Genomic DNA, 18,907 nt, shown 5'->3' on the forward strand with positions numbered 1-18,907 from the left:
AGGAGGTTAGAAAATGCCAGGGCTCCAAAAATCACTGAAGACCCCTGGTGTGAACATAGCAGAGCATGAGTTTTGGTGTCAAGAAGACTTAGGCTCAAAGCCAGACTTTTCCATCTTATTAGTTATTTGATCTTGGGCAATCTACTTAAGTTTCACTGAACTTTACTTTCAATTTTTTCTTAAATCTCTAAATGGCAATAATGATACCTGCCTTATGGTGTGGTTTTGGTACTTACTAACATGTAAGGTTAACATTCAGTAGGGTCTCCATTAATGGTAACTCACACTAAGTTGTTTATGTTAGAAATAATATTCTCTCATAAATTCTGATAGTTAAGTTAGAACGATCTTACTGTGCTCCTAAGGATAATCTCCTTGTTCATTTCATTTTACATCCCTGCTGCCAAGGAGAATTAGTGATTAGGTGGGTATATAAAGCAGAGATAGAGCTCCTCACAGAAATTCTTAATTTTTGTCATAAAGAATTGTTTCAGCATTTCAGATAAGCTATTTGGGAACTGACTACTTTCTGACAGGAAAAATTTAGCTTATGCTTTTTCTGAATTAACCCATATGGACTTATATAGTTTTTTGCTTAGAGCTTTTTATTTTTTCCCACATATAGTGGCTGGAGTCAGCCTTATGCCCAGATACCGGGAATAAAGAAGGTATCCAGTCTCTTAGAGTCTGGTCTCTCCTATGCTTCATGTGTCCATTTTTAATTAAAAGATAAAACTGAGCTAGAATACTGTTATTTAAAAAGAGAGGAAACAGTAGAAGCAAACAACTACAGTTAAGAAGCTAAACATCAGTCACTTAGGTAAAGTGGTTCAGTTTATGGACATAAAATGCTTCATCCAAATTGAAAATAATCTTGAAATAAAATGTGTTGACTAAAAGTGTGTGTGATTTTCATTGCATTGAATACTTTTTAAAAGAAGATAGAAAATAAAAGTCCCTAAAGGTCAATATCACCAATCTAGTATGCATGGTCTTCAATAGAGTACTAGACATTACCTTCCACACATGAGAAGAAGTAGGCCAACTGGCTGTTCCTTTCCTGATTTCAAGAATTTTTGGTTCTCCTTATCCTGCCAACTTATAAATAATGTTCTCTGAAGATTCCATTTAGCACATGTAATTATTTCATTAAAAAAATTTATTCAGGGACTTCCCTGGTGGTCTGGTGGTTGGGACTTCGCCTTCTAGTGCCAGGGGTGTGGGTTCCATCCCTGGTCAGGGAGCTAAGATCCCACATGCCTTGGGGCCAAAAAACATAAAACAGAAGCAATATTGTAAAAAATTCAATAAAGACTTTAAAAATGGTCCACATGAAAAAAACTTTAAAAAATTTTTATTAATATGGTTATCAAGTTTCACACACAAAAATACCCCATGTAGTAAAAGCTTTCTGTTACCACTATGCTTAGGATGCTTTTTCACATCTTCCAATGGGAGAAACTAATTCTTTTGGCCCAGTTTAGTTAGAGGCATGATTTTTTTTTAATGAGAATGAATGCTATCTTTAGAAATAAGATGTGCAGGTTAGAAATGTTAGGAGTCATCATTGGTTGAAGGTGAGGCTGAAGGGAATTAGCTTATAACTTTCCAGAACCATTTTGATTAAAGGAAGTATAATCTTCTTATTGTTCCTTGTGCTGGAATATTTTGTCATTTTATTCCCTCAGAAGCTCATCAACTGAGTCTAAAGTCACATAGTCATCTCTTACCTGATTATTCAGCATTACTGGTTTTTATGTACATTTTTAGTTCTCAGATCTTTTGGCAGTAGTTTTTTTAAATCAATATGTAATTTAAGTAGCATATGATACTTTTAAGTGCCTGACAGATGCATGATTTCCTTAATGACCAAAATATTAAAACTGCACTGAATTGATTTTCTAAGAAACCAAAGCATATTCTGCTCAGTATTATGTAAATATTAATCTTAGGAAGTGCTTAAAAATGAGGTGAGGTAGTGATATCTCTTCTGTTGAAAACAGTATAGGGAGAGATAGTGTGAGTTGACATTGGACTAGTTTCCTGGTTTAAAAAACTTTTTAAAAGCTCTTTTTAATACACTGACAGTGTGTTGTAGTGGAAAGAGGACTAGACCAGCTATCAAGAGGTCTTACCTTCTGGCTGAGTGCGTCTGCTCTCTCTGAATCGCTCTTCATAGCGTCCTAAGGGTGCATGATTTTCTGGGTTGCCCAGTGTTACTTCCTAAAAAGAGAACCAAAGACTTTCTGATTTCCATTTGCTCTAATCACTTAGTTTAAGTGCTCAGGAAATTTTTAAATAAAAAATATTGATGTCATTTTATCAGCACTGAGATATTTGGTTGAACTTAAAATCCCATCTAGGAATATACCTTAGCAATGCATGGATATTATAGTAAATTTAACTCTAAGGAAGGAACTGATAAGCCCAGGGAACCATGATTCCTAAATTGGTAATTATTAAATGGTGGGAACAGCAAGTGATAGAATAATAGTTTCAGTATAATCCCACTTATATACCTAAAGAGCAAGAAAGAAAAATTTAAAATAGCAAAAGATCTAAATTTTTATATACTTAAGAAGAGGGCGGGAATACGGGGATATGTGTATAAAAACAGATGATTGAACTTGGTGTACCCCCAAAAAAATAAAATAAAAAATTTAAAAAAAAAAAGAAGAGGGCTATTTAGTTTGGAGGTGGGAGGCGTGGGAGAGGGGGTAGATAAGGTACCTTTACTTTTTATTCTGTATACATCTTTATTTGAATTCTTTCAATAAACATTTATGTATTTTTTTGTAATTTAGGAGAATAAAATCTTATGTGTAAATGTCTTTAGAACTTAAATTTTACTATCTGAGCCGTCTGAATTTACTTTGAGAATCTTCATCGTGGAAAATAGTTACTGAAAACTGGAAAGAAATTACAGGAATTGTCTCCTCTATCGTATACAGTGCAAGCATAGAAATTCAGCCATTATGACATGTTAATTGAATTAATTTTTTTCTTCAGACCTTCAAGACATTCCGTATTCTGATTGGTGTGAGCAGACTATCCATAATCCCTTAGAAGTAGTTCCCTCTAAATTTTCGGGCATTTCTGGATGCAGTGATGGCGTGTCTCAAGAAGGTTCAGCCAGCAGCACCAAAAGCACAGAATTGCTACTAGGTAAGTTTTCAAATTTAAATCCAGGCCTTGTTAATATAACTGTACTTTGTTGTTGCTGTTGTTAAACACTGGTAATTAAAGTTGCTTCAAAACTGTGACAGGTCACTTTTAGTGAGGTACATTTGGCCAGCTGTTGCAGTTGTGTCAGCTGCTGACACATACCCTCTTAGCTCTCTGTTTTCACTAGACTTTTGCTCCCAAAATGATTGGCAGGTCATGTGCAATTTAATTTTATATTTGGGTTTTTTAATTACTTTTTTGAAAATAATGATTTTATTTTTTGGCCGTGTTGGGTCTTCGTTGCTGCATGCGGGCTTTCTCTCGTTGCAGCAGGTGGGGGCTACTCTTCGTTGCAGTGTGCGGGCATCTCAGTGCAGTGGCTTATCTTGTGGAGCACAGGCTCCAGATGTGCGTGCTTCAGTAGTTGCTGTGCATGGGCTCAGTAGTTGTGGCTGATGGGCTCTAGAGTGCAGGCTGGGTAGTTGTGGAGCACAGGCTTAGTTGCTCTGAGTCATGTGGTATCTTCCTGGACCAGGGATCGTACCCATGTCCCCTGCGTTGGCAGGCAGATTCTTAACCACTGCGCCACCAGGGAAGTCCTCAGTTTTATATCTTTGATAAAGTTTAAAAACAAATACTGTGAGTTATAATAATTTTCTGTTGTGGTATAGATAAAATATTTTAATCTTCTTTTCAGGTGTTAAAACAATTCCAGATGATACACCAATGTGCCGTATACTCCTTCGCAAAGAAGTTCTGAGATTAGTCGTTAATTTGAGTAGTTCAGTTTCAACTAAATGTCATGAAACTGGGCTTTTAACGTAAGTAAATTATGAGCATGCGTATTCTATATTCTGCTTTTTATGGTGAAAAAGATACTTGAAATACTTCGTTAGACTAATTAGCTTACATCAGTAGTTCTCAACTGCGTGGTATATCTGAGTGAGGCTAGATTTTCTTCATATACTTCAACCAAACTAACATATGGTAACAAATTGAATGCAGAAGCAGGTATGTGAATCCAGCTATCTTCTATTCAACCAGACTTTAAAGACATCTGTAAAACTGTAAAACATTACCACTCTTCTCACTTCTTTAGCTTTGGAAAATAGTTACTTTTCATTAAAGTATGTGTATTTATGTTAACATGTAATGATTTTATTTTTTAAATGAATTAAATATTTTGAAATTTTCTCAATTTTAATTTCTTATATGGTAATTATTTATGGCTATGGCCCACAAAAAATAAGATTTGGGGGGTTGTCAGTAATTTTTTTTTTTTTTTTTTGGCACACGGGCTTAGTTGCTCCGTGGCATGTGGGATCTTCCTGGAGCAAGGGATCGAACCCATGTCCTCTGCATTGGCAGGCGGATTCTTAACCAATGCGCCACCTAGGAAGCCCGTCAGTAATTTTTAAGGAAGTAGGGGAATCCTGAGACCGTAAACCTTAAGAAAAGCTGGCATGTGTAAAAATAAGTGATATTTTCTTGGTTTAATTTTTCGCTATTTTTACTACCTTCTTTAATAAAAGTTGCAGAATTTTTATTGCTTTCTTAAATCACAGCAACATGACAAAAGAAAATTCAGGCGATCTTCAACGTCTTTGATTTGTACTATTTAAAGCAGTGGTCCTCAAAAAATGCACCTCAGGGTCTCCTGTGAGGCTTTACAAAATAGAGTAACACAGATGCCAGGGTCCCACTGCAGACCTCCTGGTCAGAAGCTCTAAGTGCAGTGGGTCCTTAACCTGTGTATTACCCCACCACTGATTCTGAGGTGCTCTCAGCTAAAAGCCACTGTTAAAGGTTGAAAGATACAGAGAGAGAGCCCAGTCAAGGGTATTAATAACTTAAGTCTAATTTTAGAAACTTATTTCTATTTTAAAACTCAGTTTTAAAAATAGTTGAGTTATCCTAGGCTGATAAATAAATTTTGTAGTTTCTCATGCCAGTGAAAAAGAATATTTCTAACTTTCCAAGAAGTATTTGGTTTTTATCATTTTAAGAGATAACCCTGAACTTAAAATAGCTAATTTAAGTGTAAGGTAGGAATATTTACTGTTTTCTTATGCTATCACCCTGGATATCCCCCTTAATATCTAGAGGAAAAATATATTTAAAAAGCAATATTTTGAAAGAAAATAGCAAAGTCATTATTATAATTCTTATCTCATCCTAGTCTTTTCTTTCATTTTAGAATTAAGGAGAAGTATCCTCAAACATTTGATGACATATGCCTTTATTCTGAGGTTTCCCATCTGCTGTCACACTGCACATTTAGACTTCCCTGTCGGAGGTTCATCCAAGAATTATTTCAGGATGTACAGTTTTTACAAGTAAGTAAGATTTGTACTTCTCAACTTTATGTTTCAAAAATAATTCTGTTTGAATTAAGTTAAAAGAGATTATACCTGTTGATACACTAGAAAGTCATTAGTAATTTACCACTTCTTTTCTAGATGCATGAAGAAGCAGAGGCTGTCTTGGCAACACCACCAAAGCAACCTAGAGTTGATACATCTGCTGAATCCTGACCTCATATTTATGATGTATATAGATGTATACTATATATATTCATATTTGTGGACTTCTAAAAGCCTCAGAAAATGCCGACTGACTGGGCAGCAAAGACAGGAGTATCTTCCCTATGCTGTTCCAGCAATTACTGGTACATGAACTCTTGGAACTGCGGACTTCCCTAACCAAGACAACTTCCTCTCTCCCGTCGAGCCCTGTTGGGGGTTCATTGTTCATTACCACAGTTTTAAGAGTTTTAGTTACCATTGTATGCAAGAGCCAAGCACTGAATACCTACATAGGTTTTCTATTTTTTCATTTTAAGAGCATAATAACAGTGGAACAATAATATATGCAGAAGCACCCTTCACACCGTTATTTCTGAATTCTTTTTTTAGGGTAAATATAAAGATGCCTTGTTTGTTAACTAATTTGTGGAAACCAGGAATCAGTGTCTCTGAGGCTGCATCCTGTTAGCACAATGGGATGTGCTGTAACTGCTGGTATTAGAGGGGGATCTTTGGCCCTTCCACTTTTTTCTTCATGTTTATAACACTACTTCAGAGGTTTGTAACCTCAGAGCAAAAGAAGAGCCTCAACAACCAGGACTTATAAGTTATTTTTATGTTGCTAGACTTACATAAAGTTTCTTATTATTTGTTTTCCATCTCTTCAGTTTTGTTGCAATGTGTTATGTTATAGGCTGTTTGAACTGATTAAGGTTTTTCACTACAGTTCCTGATTAAAATCAGAGAATTATTTTATAATTCAAAGTATTTCCCATTTATAGAATACATGTATTTTCGTGGACTTCCATTTTCATCTGCTTCCCCATATCACCATTTTAAACAAGAACTTGAACAAGCACTATTAATTTAGACCGATAGTAAAAGAAAGCATTAAATAACATCTTGCATCTCTTGAGGAAGAGATAGGTTTGCCTACAATTTACACATTCCATGGGAAAAGAAGAGCCATAGTTCCTTTGAAAAAATCATTAATGAAACTTATTACAATTAAAAGTTGTAGTGAAAAGCCTTAAGTACCAAATTTTAAAGCAGCAGTAATTTAATTTTTACGTCAGTGTTCTTGTTTTGCACAAACTAAACGCAGTGATAGGTGAGTTTATGAATACAGTAATCGCCTTTATCACATTTGTGTGAAGTTGTTGAGAGCAAGGTTTTGTTTTTATTTGTGTGTTTAATTTGTGTATGTCTAAAGATATTTGGAAATCTTGATAGGAATTAAACGTATATGCAAATTTGTATATAAAAAAGCATGGCCATCATCATTAGAATGCTTGTAAATGAAAAGATTATCTTTTTTGAGGTCTATATATAAGTAGAAAAAAAATCCAGCTGGACTGATTAGGACCCTTTTTAAATTCATTTGTTTAGACCATTTTTACAGTTATGCATCAGCTCTGACACAGTCATAGTACATGGATTAATATTTCCCCATATTACAGATCCTTTTTATAATGGGCTTTTTCTTTGAGATCTCTGTAAAGAACCCTGTGAACTAGAAAACATAACTCACAGAGATACTTTTTTTTTTTTTTTTTTTTTTTTTTTTTACTGGCACTGAAAGTTCCAATTGGGATGAAGTTCCAATTTCATCTCACTTCATAACACCTCTTTGACTGCACTTCAGTGAATTGTTCTTATGTGCACTGTGTAGCAACTTACGTTATAACAAAGCAGATAAGGGCTGTAAGCTGCTGTTTATGTTAACAAGTGGTTCTTCAGATTTTCTTTCATAAAATCCAATTGGAAATAAAGCAAATGCTTTTTTTTTTTTAGACTTTATCACTGAACCCAAGTGTTTATTTAAATGTCAAAGTACTTCTAAGAACGTTGCCTGTCATGTTGGTCTTTGGTCTTGGATGATTAAACTGCCTTCCAGAGAACCAAATGTCAGAGATACTAGACCAAATAGTGGTTAAAAAATCCGAAGGAGGTAATGTAGTAATCTTATTAATAATGGGATTAACATATTTTAGACATTCATTTTAAACACTACCTCAGTTAATATAGAGTATAAAATCTGTGGTTTAATCCCTCGAAAGTTAGCAGTAAATTCTTTTTTGTCATACACACACCCCCATCCCTGGACCCCACCTCACTCATCCATCCTGAAATGAAGTCTTCGTTCCTATTAGCCTGAACAGTTTTTTGGATTATTACTTTGAAAGACATGTGTGTATATATCATATTTGCCTACAGCACTTAGTTTGGGGAGACACTCAGAGCTTTGTGGTTCTCAGTAATCTAAGGAAAAAAAATGTCTGTACTTAAATGTATTTAGTGCTATTTGGTTTATCCGTGTTTCACTGACAGGTCTAATATGTTTTCTTTAAGTACTTATTTGTAGACTAAAAGTAGACTTCTACGATGAAAAATGCTCACATGCGGTGCCAAGTGATTTACTTAGATGTTTAAAATATTAAATTGTAGCAGAAAAGGTTAGGAATGTTGTCAGTGGTAATAGAAATAATTGAGAAAAGCATCTATATGTAATAGATATTACCAGACTATAAAATACCAAAACAATGTCAATACTGTAGTTTTTCAAGATTTTAGAATTAATCTTAGTCCATTTAAATTTGTACTACTGGTAATTATTGAATAATTTGGAGGAATTTCGGCAGTTGTGCTGGTTGTAAACTGTGAATTTCTAATTGTAAAGTGAATTGTCATTTCTAATTGAAATTTTTTTCGAGAACATTTCAGCTTCACATACGAAGTAAATACTGATAAATAAGGAAATTAGAAATTAGTATTTGTAATTAAATATGGTCTAAAATTTCTTATACTTTTACTTCCTATTTATGCTTAGGTAGATTTGAGGGGGAGGGGGGAGTCTTTTCTCCCTAATAAAAATTTTTCTAATTAAGATTGGTAGCATAAGGGCATTGTGTAAGACATTGATATTAAAAGAGGTTCTTTGGAGGTATATACTTTATTATACTAGTTACTCTAACATCATGTGTATAAGTCCTTTTGAAATGGTGTGGCTTTAATAGTTTTCAGCTCTTTTATCCAGAGCTTGAGGTAATTAAAGCTGAGTTTTTCAGGGCATATTACAATGGCAGAGTGTTCAACAGTGAGGCGTGAATGCTTATTTAGATTTGTCTACTTCTATTTATATAAAAATTTTTTTTCATTCCATTGAGAGGATGCCTTTTATCCCCACATTAAAGCACAGATCATTAAGCAATAAAAAGCAATCAAATTGTCATCCAAATTATAACTGCAGTTACTTTTGCATGGTAAGAGTGAGGTGCTAATTTTGTGTGAGAGGAGCTTTGTAAACTACCTTGGGAAAGGTCCTTTGGAAGTGAGGTTTTTCCCCTTTTGTCCTATGCTTCCAGTTTGGTCTCAAATTCACAATCCATTAAATGTGGGAAAAAAGAAATAGTAGAATTAATTGAGTGTTTTATGAGAAGAGCTATTGGAATAAAAGAACATTTCAGATTTTCCAAAATGTAAGTTGGGAAAGGTCTCCCTTGTCTCCCCATTCAGGAAATACATTATTACCAGCTTCATCTCAAGAGCATCACTACAGTGAGAGTTTGATTATAAAAAACATACCAGTAAAATTAATAGCAGTGCTTATCAGACAGTATTGAAATCTGTGAGAATCTTTCTAGGAGCATTTGTTTTTTCTTTTAGTTCTAGGTTCCCAGGGTAGTTTTCATTCATAGCAGGTTTTTTATGACTCACACCGAATGTGGATTTTCTCCCCTTTAGAGTATTTTTGTAATATAGGTGGATAGCTATGCCACAGCATGCATAAATTGCACATTTTGTTTGACTTTCTTTATAAAATATTTAATTTGAAAAATATAACTTATGCCAAAAAAGTATATCTTGTAATTTTGCCACTAAATAGGTTGATTTAGCACAAAATGCAAAGTCTTGGGGCAGAGGAGGGGGGAGATAAAAACTTTCATAGATAATAGTTGAAAAATGTTCCATTATTGGCCTGTCAGAAACCCTAAAGCTGCATTGTAAAACAGATGGTGTAAATTAGTTTTGAAAAGTGGTAAGGGATTGTGAAAAAAATCTCAGACTTAATGTTCCCTATCCACAAAATTTTCTTCTCTTTTATTTAGTAATACGCTGCTACATATTTGGAGGTTCTGGTGTTTGTAGGTCACTGAACAGACATTGAAATCTGATTTATATTGTATAACTGTAACATAGAAAGAAAAAGTATTTATATATTTTCCGTAAGAATATTTCATTGAGTTGTGTATAATTTAAATAAGGTTTGTCCCCTAATGGTTTTGCTCACCTTGATTTTTTTTTTTTTTTTTTTTGTGGTTTTCTTGTTTTTGTATAATGTGTACAGTTTATGTCAAGGGCATTAAAAGCCTCCTGAAGCATAATCTTATCAAAGGGATACATTCTTAATAAAATGTACTTAAAAATTCTCAAAACTTGTGTCATTGTTCTGTTTGAAATTTAAAAACCATCAGTGTTGATTTATGTACCCCTGACGCTATTACACTTAACTCCCGGTAAAAATGACTAAGATACCACAGGTAAGAATCTGGTTCAGTGACACATGGTGGCTTGTTCCAAATGTTTTAAAAGAGCTATTTATACTTTCTAAACACTTCATAATCTAATTAAACATTTTTACAGTTTTTATTTTTTAATCTCAGTTTATTGTAAAGGGTTTGAAAAAGTGGATCACTGTTTGGAACAATTCTGGCTTTTTAGTGATTAATACACAAAATGAGCAATGATGGTATGATGTAATTTTTCTGTATAAGCCATTTGATTTCTCACACAGAAACTGGCCTGGATCAGGTAAACTAACCTATAGTCACCTAGTGGCAAAAGAGAATACTACAAGGGAAATTATCAAGCCTGGAGAATAAAACTCACTGTCAAAGCTAGGGTCTGTTACAGTTGATTAAACGTGGTAAAATGTATTCAGAAAGATTTGTTTTGGATAGTTTGGGTTTTAAGCATATTTATGGGTATCATTTTTATATTGCCTTCTACCCTATGTTTTTCAACAAAAAATGTAGTTGGCCCCCAAATAAACTAAAAAAGCACACTTCATCGTCATCATACAACTCATCTGTGAAAACTGTGACAATATAGCTGAACTTCAGTAAGTGTGTTTCATTGTATAAAACTCTTTGGTATATAAAGTACTAGAGAAAGAGGAATATTGTATGATGATATCCCTTATATGCGGAATCTAAAAAGAAATGATAACAAGTGAACTTATTTCCAAAACAGACTCACGGACTTAGAGAAGGAACTTATGGTTGCCAGGTGGGGAAGGGTGAGGGGGAAGGGACAGTTAGAGAGGTTGGGGTTGACATGTACTCGCTGCTGTATTTAAAATGGACAACCAGCAAGAACCTACTGTATAGCACAGGGAACTCTGCTCAATGTTACATGGTAGCCTGGATGGGAGGGGAGTTTGGGGGAGAATGGATACATGTGTATGTATGGCTGAGTCCCTTTGCTGTGTACCAGAAACTATCACAACATTGTTAATTGGCTATCCTCCAACAGAAAATAAAAAGTTCAAAAAAATTAAAAAAAATAAAGTACTATCCTAGTCCTTTGGGGCTGCTATAACAAAATACCACAGACTGGGCAGTTTATAAACAACAAATTTATTTGTCACAGCTTTGTTGGCTGAAAGTTTGAAATCAGCGTGAACGTGTTTGGGTGAGGGCCCTCTTCCCCGTCCCAGACTTCCTGTGTCGTCACATGGCAGAAGGGACTAGGAAACTAGTGTCTCTTTTAAGAGCATTAATCCCATTCATGAGAGCTCTAGCCTCATGACCTGATCACCTCCCAAGGGTTCCATCTGCTAATATCATCATCTCAAGTGTCAGGATTTCAACATGGGAATTTGGAAGTGGGTGGGGGGGCACGATCATTCAAACCATAGCAACTAATCTTGAATTGATTTCAAAAAAACCAGAATGTACTAAAACTTTGTTTCTTTAGTGTTTATCCTAGAGGACAAAGGCAACTACATTTGCTGAGTCCTTTAAATTGAATATATATTGTTATTGTATTGTAAATATTTTAACGGCTAATTTTGGAGCCTTTTTATCTTCTGTTGTATCTCTTTGAAGGTTTTGTTTATTTTATTTTGCCTCACCATGCAGCACGCTGGATCCTAGTTCCCCAACCAGGGATTGAACCTGAGCAGGATCTTAACCACTGGTCCACCAGGGATGTCCCTCTTCTAAGGTTTTAAAAGTCCTACGTTATGCAAAATGTTTAGTATATTTTGTAAATTTTTTAAGATGAAAGTCAGCTAATCTTTCCACAGAGCTCTTAGAAGAAATATTAGATGTTGTCTAATTCAACCTGATTTTCTTAATCACATTCTAGTGGAGAATCAGTTTCACTAGAATTAGTATGTCAGGTGTTGGAACGTCAGCAGGCACTTCCAGCAGGTTCATGGTTCTGCTGTGTGACTAGGTCCCCGCTCCCAGCCTGTCTGCCTGCAGCTGAGGACCAGTCACCAGGCTGAGGCGTTATTTATAGGTCATTTGCCAGTTCCACCCACTGTCGAATATCCTGATATTGCTAAGGAATATTACTAACTAGGTTTCAGATGTGATTTTTTTATTTTAAATTTTTTAATTTAATTTTTTTATTTTATATTAAACTATAGTTGATTTACAATGTTGTGTTAGTTTCAGGTATACAGCAAAGTGATTCAGTTACACGTATACATATATCCATTCTTTTTCAGGTTCTTTCCCCATATAGGTTACTACAGAATATTGAGTAGAGTTCCCCGTGCTCTACAATAGGTCCTATAATAGTGTGTATATGCTAATCCCAACCTCCTAACTTATCCCCCCCATCCCCCACCTTTCCCCTTTGGTAACCATAAGTTTGTTTTTGAAGTCTGTGAGTCTGTTTCTGTTTTGTAAATTAATTCATTTTTACTTTTTTTTTTTTTAATATTCCATATGTGATATCATGTTTGTTTGACTTACTTCACTTAGTATAATCTTTAGGTCCATCCATGTTGCTGCAAATGGCATTATTTTGTTTTTTTATGGCTAATAGTGCATTGTATACATGTACCACATCTTTATCCATTCCTCTGTCAATGGACATTTAGGTTGCTTCCATGTCTTGGCTATTGTGAATAGTGCTGCAGTGAACACTGCAGTGCATGTATCTTTTTGAATTATGGCTTTCTCTGGATATATGCCCAGGAGTGGGATTGCTGGATCATATGGTAGTTCTATTTATAGATTTTTAAGGAACCTCCATTCTGTTCTCCATAGTGGTCATACCAATTTACATTCCCACCAATACTGTAGAAGGGTTCCCTTTTCTCCATACCCTTTACAGCATTTATTGTTTGTAGACTTTTTGATAATGGCCATTCTGACCAGTCTGTGGTGATACCTCATTGTAGTTTTGATTTGTATTTCTCTGATAATTAGCGATGCTGAGCATCTTTTCATGTGCTTTTTAGCCACGTGTGTCTTCTTTGCAGAAATGTCTGTTTAGGTCTTCTACCCATTTTTTCATTGGGTTGCTTGATTTTTTTGATAGGTGGGATTTTTTTAAAATGTATTATGTCTGTGTTAGAAAAAGTAAAGCCTATTTAGAGAAACAAATATTTACAGATGAAATCATGATTTGCTTCAAAATTGTCTCAGGAGGGAGACTGAATAAGAGAATAGATGGACTAAAACAACCATGGTTTAGTGGCTGTTGGGGTTGATGATAGTACATAAGGGTTTGTTAAACTCTTCTACATTCGTGTATATTTGAAATTTTCAATGAGTTTTTTTTTAATCCTTATAATTCTGACACAGATACAAATTTCAAAGTTTCTGAATAACACTTCTTAAAACAATGCTGTTAAATGGCATATAGGTTTTTTTTTATATAAATATATTTATTTTTATTTATTGGCTGCGTTGGGTCTTCGTTGCTGCACACGGGCTTTCTCTAGTTGCTGAGAGTGGGGGCTGCTCTTCATTGTGGTGCACAGGCTTCTCATTGTAGTGGCTTCTCTTCTTGTGGCGCACGGGCCCTAGGCACGTGGGCTTCAATAGTTGCAGCACATGAGCTCAGTAGTTGTGGCTCACAGGCTCTAGAGCGCAGGCTCAATAGTTGTGGTGCACGGGCTTAGTTGCTCCGTGACATGTGGAATCTTCCCAGGGCAGGGCTCGAACCTGTGTCCCCTGCAATGGCAGGCAGATTCTTTACCACTGTGCCACCTAGGAAGTCCAGCATATAGGTTTTAAATACTAAGTTATTTCATTATTTACAAACATGGGAGAGGAATGTTTACAGCCAAAGCGATAGTCATAGTGATACTGTAAGGACAAAGTTATATAGCCCAGCATTTCCCATTGGTATGTTGTTTATATTTCAGAAAGACATCTTCCTTTGACTTAGGCCAGTGATTCTCAAAGTTGAGTGTGCATCTGAATGCCTGGGAGCTTATGAAATATATGGATTCCAGGCCTTGTGCCACGGAGATTCTGGTTAGGAGATCTGGAGGGGTACCCAGGAATTTACATTTCTAGTATGCTAATGAGGTGATTTATCAGCTATAATAACTTAGATTTTCATTTCTTTGAGGTAGAGAAAACAAAAAAATGCAATGGTGAAATATTTTAATTAAGGCTTATTGCAACAAAAATGACTTCAAGCTTTTGTGGATTATTTTTTTTAAAGAAAATCTTTACAAAAGGATACTATTTACACATCAATTATCACTGTCATTGATGTTTCTATATATTTTTATAATTGTGTCATGACAAACACAAAGAGGCTAAAGGATAACAACACTGGCCCCAAAGTCTTCTCAAAACTATCAGACTAATCAAGATACTCGTTTGTACTATATTAAGTGTATATAGCCCATTATTCAGCCAAAGGCTTAGTTATATGCAAGGGAAGAGCTGAAAAGCCTGAACAGAAGTCCTGGTTTGTGTATATTTAGGTCGGTTAACAACCATCTTCCTTTCAGCTGTGGCTCTTTCGCTTATCCTTCATAGTGTGGAATGGCAGCTCGAAGCACTGGGTACCAGAGGCAGAGGCATCTCCACCACAGCAAAGACAAAGGAGCCCCTAATTGTGCTTGTTTACAAGTGTGATAAGGAAACATCACAGGCTGTCGGGCAGAAAGAAGAGAAAGGACCTCTAGCATGACTGAGTACCTGCTCTGTACCAGATAGGTGCTTTGCAGATGCTGGTTCCGAGACAAAGCTGCGGCTGAGCCACTAAAGGAGTTCCCACTCCATTTAGCCTTTTGCAGTTATATCTGAGTGATGTCCAACGATGAGTTTTATTCTGTTAGCATAATAGGAATATAAGGAGACAGGGTCTTATTTTGACCCAGATAACCCACTGCAGAGTCCAAAAGATGCTTACTGAAAATAGGTCCTTTAATATATCATAGTTCTTGAAAAAAAGAGGAACGATAGAATGTGAATGGAATTAATTACATTTTCCTTTTTTCTATTGTGAGGTAGTCATCAAAAACTGTGTAGAAGACGTGCCTACTAAGTAGGAGTGCTGTAATCTTGACAGTGAGGCAGGGGTTCCATGCCAATCCCACTCTTTAACCGTGTTGGACTACACAGAAGGAAAATTGTGGGGATCTCACCAATTCATTCGTATGTCTTACCTATCAGATAAGGTCTCGTAGGAAGAGTTCATCTTACTACATCAGTGAACTACAAATTACCATCACTTCAAGGCAAGTCTAAAATCTGTTGCGGTCTCAAATATCTGTGACTTCTTCATTAAACACACCCAGAATAAATTAACATTACAATTTATGCTCTAGTAACAAATCCTCTGTGGCCTTCCTTAAAGCCTGAAATCTAGTTCTTTTACCCTTAGGACACTAAACGTGGGGTAAAAGTTAATGGAAATACTTTCTCGCTAGAAACTGAACTTCAAGGACCATAGCCACCCTGTCCAGTATTGAGTGGATGGGGTCTATCCCTCTGTCAAGTGCCAAGGTGAACGTGGAACACAGAGCAGCAAGGTAAGCCCGTTCCCACGATGCTGCCATTTCCACAGTGAGCCTGCTCCAAGGACGAATGTTACATGTCATGGCTTCTGACCTTCAAAACCTAGCAAGATTTATATAAATCAGACCTGCCAATGGTGACAGCTCACTGGGATTAAGCCCCGAGGTATCTGGTGATGGAATGGTGCCGGCTATGCTTCTCCTAGTGTCTGTGTAGCATAAAGATATGAAATGGGTACACTGCTTAGTGGTAGTGTTCACCTTGATCTAAAAGGGTAGTGGAGGAGAGGCTGCTGTTCTCACTTGGGGGAGGGGAGGTAGGACCCAGGGGTATGGCCATTTGCATCTTATACTCTGAACAGAGTGCTGGCTCTGGTGGATTTGCTGGCAGGCTGTTCTTGTCCCCAGACATGGGTAAAGCCAGCTGGGACACGTAATTCAAATTAGCTTCTCTAGCTGGGATTTCATCCAGGGAGTCCATGTAGTTTTGTTCCAGTGCCTTCAGTACATTTTCAGGTGAAGTCAGTGGTCCCAGCTGATATGGTGGGGCTTGAGGGGTTCCTGGGAAATGGCCAGAAGAACCAAAGTCAGAAGCCGCCTGATTATAGGTAAAGTTCTCAAAACAGATGCAAGGTCCAGGGCCAGAGTAGTTTTTCTCTGTCGGGAGGACGTAAAGGTAGGCAGGCTTAGGAAATTCAGGTTCTATGAGGGACTTCCTAGTGCCCAAGAACTGTATCTTGCTCCCCTCCTGCTTGTTTATGACTTCAATAGCATCTGGAACACAGTCATTGACCTTCATTATTGTTAGGTGAGGATTCTCCTGGAACAGAAACAGAAAATGCGCAAAGATGATGTGTGTGTGTGTGTGTGTGTGTGTGTGTATCACAGTATATATAGTATGTGACATGAACTTAGAGCTTCCATTTTTTTCGTGTTTTATCCTGGTCACAAGTTAACTGGAAGTGATGTTGAAAACCAAAGACCATCCCCAAACAGAAGAAATCAAAGCTGCGTTCACCCATTTCGTGGCTCCGGGAGCAGAGGTGGCTTTTGCTTTGTTGTATCTTCCTGAGGACTTCCAGGAGTGTATATTATTACAGCCTCAGCCCTGGATTAGTCTTTAATGAGTATATGGTGTCCATACAACTTCCCAGCATTTACCTTGGATTTTATTAATGACAGGACGCTACTCTTGTAAGGGTCTGGAATGTCAGGATAACACTTCTCCTTCAGCCTAGGAAAAACAGTGAAAATTAGACTGAGTTTTGCACAGTGGAATAGTTAAGAGTCAGATTCCCTGGGTTCTAAGCCGTGCTCTTTCAGTCATTTACTCTGTAACCTTCAGCGAGCTTTTTAAGCTTTCTATGCATTAATTTCCTCACTGGTTCAATAGAGACCATTCCAGTGGTGATGGTGGTGTTCGGAGGAGTAAGTGAATTGTTATATGTAAAGTACTCAGAACACTGCCAAGCACATGGTAAGTGAAATATAAATACTAGCTGTTGCTATGGAACAAATTTTGCAATATTTTTAAATAGTTGGTTTTCTTAGGTATTGATTTATCGCTTATCTGTTGAGGAACAAGATTGTTTAAAATGTTTCATATTTTCACCGACTCCTCCTTTGTCCTTTCCTTTTCAGCACTTTTCCGCCTATTAGCCAGCGTGATTTCTATGTTATTAAACTCCTTTCTAGATTTTTCTTTGACTATCTGCTTGGATACAACGTGCCCCGCACACTTACCACGGACTTTTTAAGTAGCAAATTATCAGGACGATCAGAACACAGAAAGTCATGGGGAGGAGGACGCGTATCAGCATATGGGCTGGAGGAGGAAAGAGAAAGGGGTATCTGTAATGATTGCTTTTCCCTCAAAGGAATCAAAATAAGTTCCACGTGTCTGTTATTCCTCAAAACTCTATTTGTAAAGAAAAAAAGAAACTCTATCTGTGCAAGATTCAATACGCGTTCTGCCCGACTGGAGGGGGGCAGGGCAGTGAGACACCAACGAGCCAACACAGGGACCCCCTTGCCCTCCACACGTGGGACTCAGACTCATTACCTCTCCCGACAGACGGGATCATCACCCCCATTCTCCATGCCCCGCCCCCGTATGAGAATTTCACTCCGCACCCTTGACCTGGGGGCTCAGCCACGTGACTTGGTTGGGCCAGAGGAAGGTGAGCAGTGGTCATGCTGATAGCTGTGTTGTGTGCTTACAGCCGGCTTGCTCTCTTGTGTCCCTGTGACCCGCTCTGAGAAGAGTCGGGCCCCCAGAGCCACTGTCCCTTCAGCCTGAGCCTCAGGGTGAAGCCACATGGAACAAACCTAAACCTACCTGAAGCTTGGAGTCCCACCTGGCCCAGCCTACATCAGCCAAGCCAGAAGCATCCAATGAGATGTGTTTTTTTTCATGCCACTGAGATTTTGAGGTATTTTATTACACATCAAAAATTGACTAATACACCCCTTCTAGTCAGGCTCTGATAAAAGTACCTAAGTCATCATCTGGGATAATTATTCTACTTTTACTTCTCAGATTTGTCAGCCTGTACTTCATTTTCTTAAATGCTCGTCTTTCTGGCTTCTCACTGCTTGCAAATCCACCAAAGAACAGTTCAGCTGGGTTGATAAACATCCTCTTTTCTAAAAGCAAATCACTTGGACGGGTTTGGAGGCTGACGGTCATTCACATGTACATATATTTCTATTCAATCCCTCTGTCTCCCTGCCCTCCTCATCCCGCTTCCCAGCCCCAGCCAGGGGGTGGTGGTGGTGATGGTGGTGGTGGCAGATAACGCTGGAGTTTTCTCAGGGAAGGCAGGACCCACCGGGTCTTCTGGAGGAAAGGATACAGGAAGTTAAGAGGGTGGCAGAGAAAGCACCTCGACAACTGGCCTAAAATTAACCCTGACTCCAGGGAAGGTGAAAGAAACTCCCCCTGACACCACTAAAGCGCACCTTGCTCTCAAGAGCAGTACTTTCGGTGACTACAATAGGTTTTAAAATTTGGTTAGGTTATGAGTTCGTAATGTATCTAAGAACAAGCCTGGGGAGCTAACCGTAGTAATTCCCAAACTTCAGACAGGTTTTGCTAAACTTTTCAGTGAAGTATAATGTATGCATAAAGAAAAGAGCTCCTAAGTGTACAGCTTGATGAGTTTTCTCAAACAGAACACACCCACGTAACCAGTACCCAGATCAAGAAGAAGAA

At 37.3% G+C, this 18,907-nt stretch overlaps 2 protein-coding genes across 14 annotated transcripts in view; one reads left to right on the top strand and one right to left on the bottom strand.

Annotated features, from left to right (window-relative positions):
• The window catches only part of RICTOR (RPTOR independent companion of MTOR complex 2), a 126,032-nt gene extending 115,912 nt beyond the window's left edge, over positions 1-10,120 (top strand). For all 5 annotated transcript variants that reach the window (XM_057710240.1, XM_057710242.1, XM_057710241.1 and 2 more), the window contains 4 exons: positions 3,010-3,165; positions 3,863-3,986; positions 5,363-5,501; positions 5,625-10,120. In XM_057710240.1, coding sequence (XP_057566223.1) covers positions 3,010-3,165; positions 3,863-3,986; positions 5,363-5,501; positions 5,625-5,699 — 494 coding nt within the window. In that variant the 3' untranslated portion in view covers positions 5,700-10,120. The remainder of the gene's footprint in view (positions 1-3,009; positions 3,166-3,862; positions 3,987-5,362; positions 5,502-5,624) is intronic.
• Positions 1-18,907, bottom strand: part of OSMR (oncostatin M receptor) — a 72,877-nt gene that overhangs the window by 5,576 nt on the left and 48,394 nt on the right. For 5 of the 9 annotated variants that reach the window (XM_057710248.1, XM_057710250.1, XM_057710245.1 and 2 more), the window contains 3 exons: positions 17,437-17,518; positions 16,855-16,927; positions 15,477-16,513 (listed from right to left, as the gene is read on the bottom strand). In XM_057710248.1, the coding sequence (XP_057566231.1) occupies positions 15,938-16,513; positions 16,855-16,927; positions 17,437-17,518 (731 nt within the window). In that variant the 3' untranslated portion in view covers positions 15,477-15,937. The other 4 variants (XM_057710253.1, XM_057710254.1, XM_057710251.1 and 1 more) reach the window with 3 other exon arrangements.

This window comes from Hippopotamus amphibius, chromosome 15, assembly GCF_030028045.1.
Source record: "Hippopotamus amphibius kiboko isolate mHipAmp2 chromosome 15, mHipAmp2.hap2, whole genome shotgun sequence".
In the NCBI taxonomy this organism is placed as follows: Eukaryota; Metazoa; Chordata; class Mammalia; order Artiodactyla; family Hippopotamidae; genus Hippopotamus; species Hippopotamus amphibius.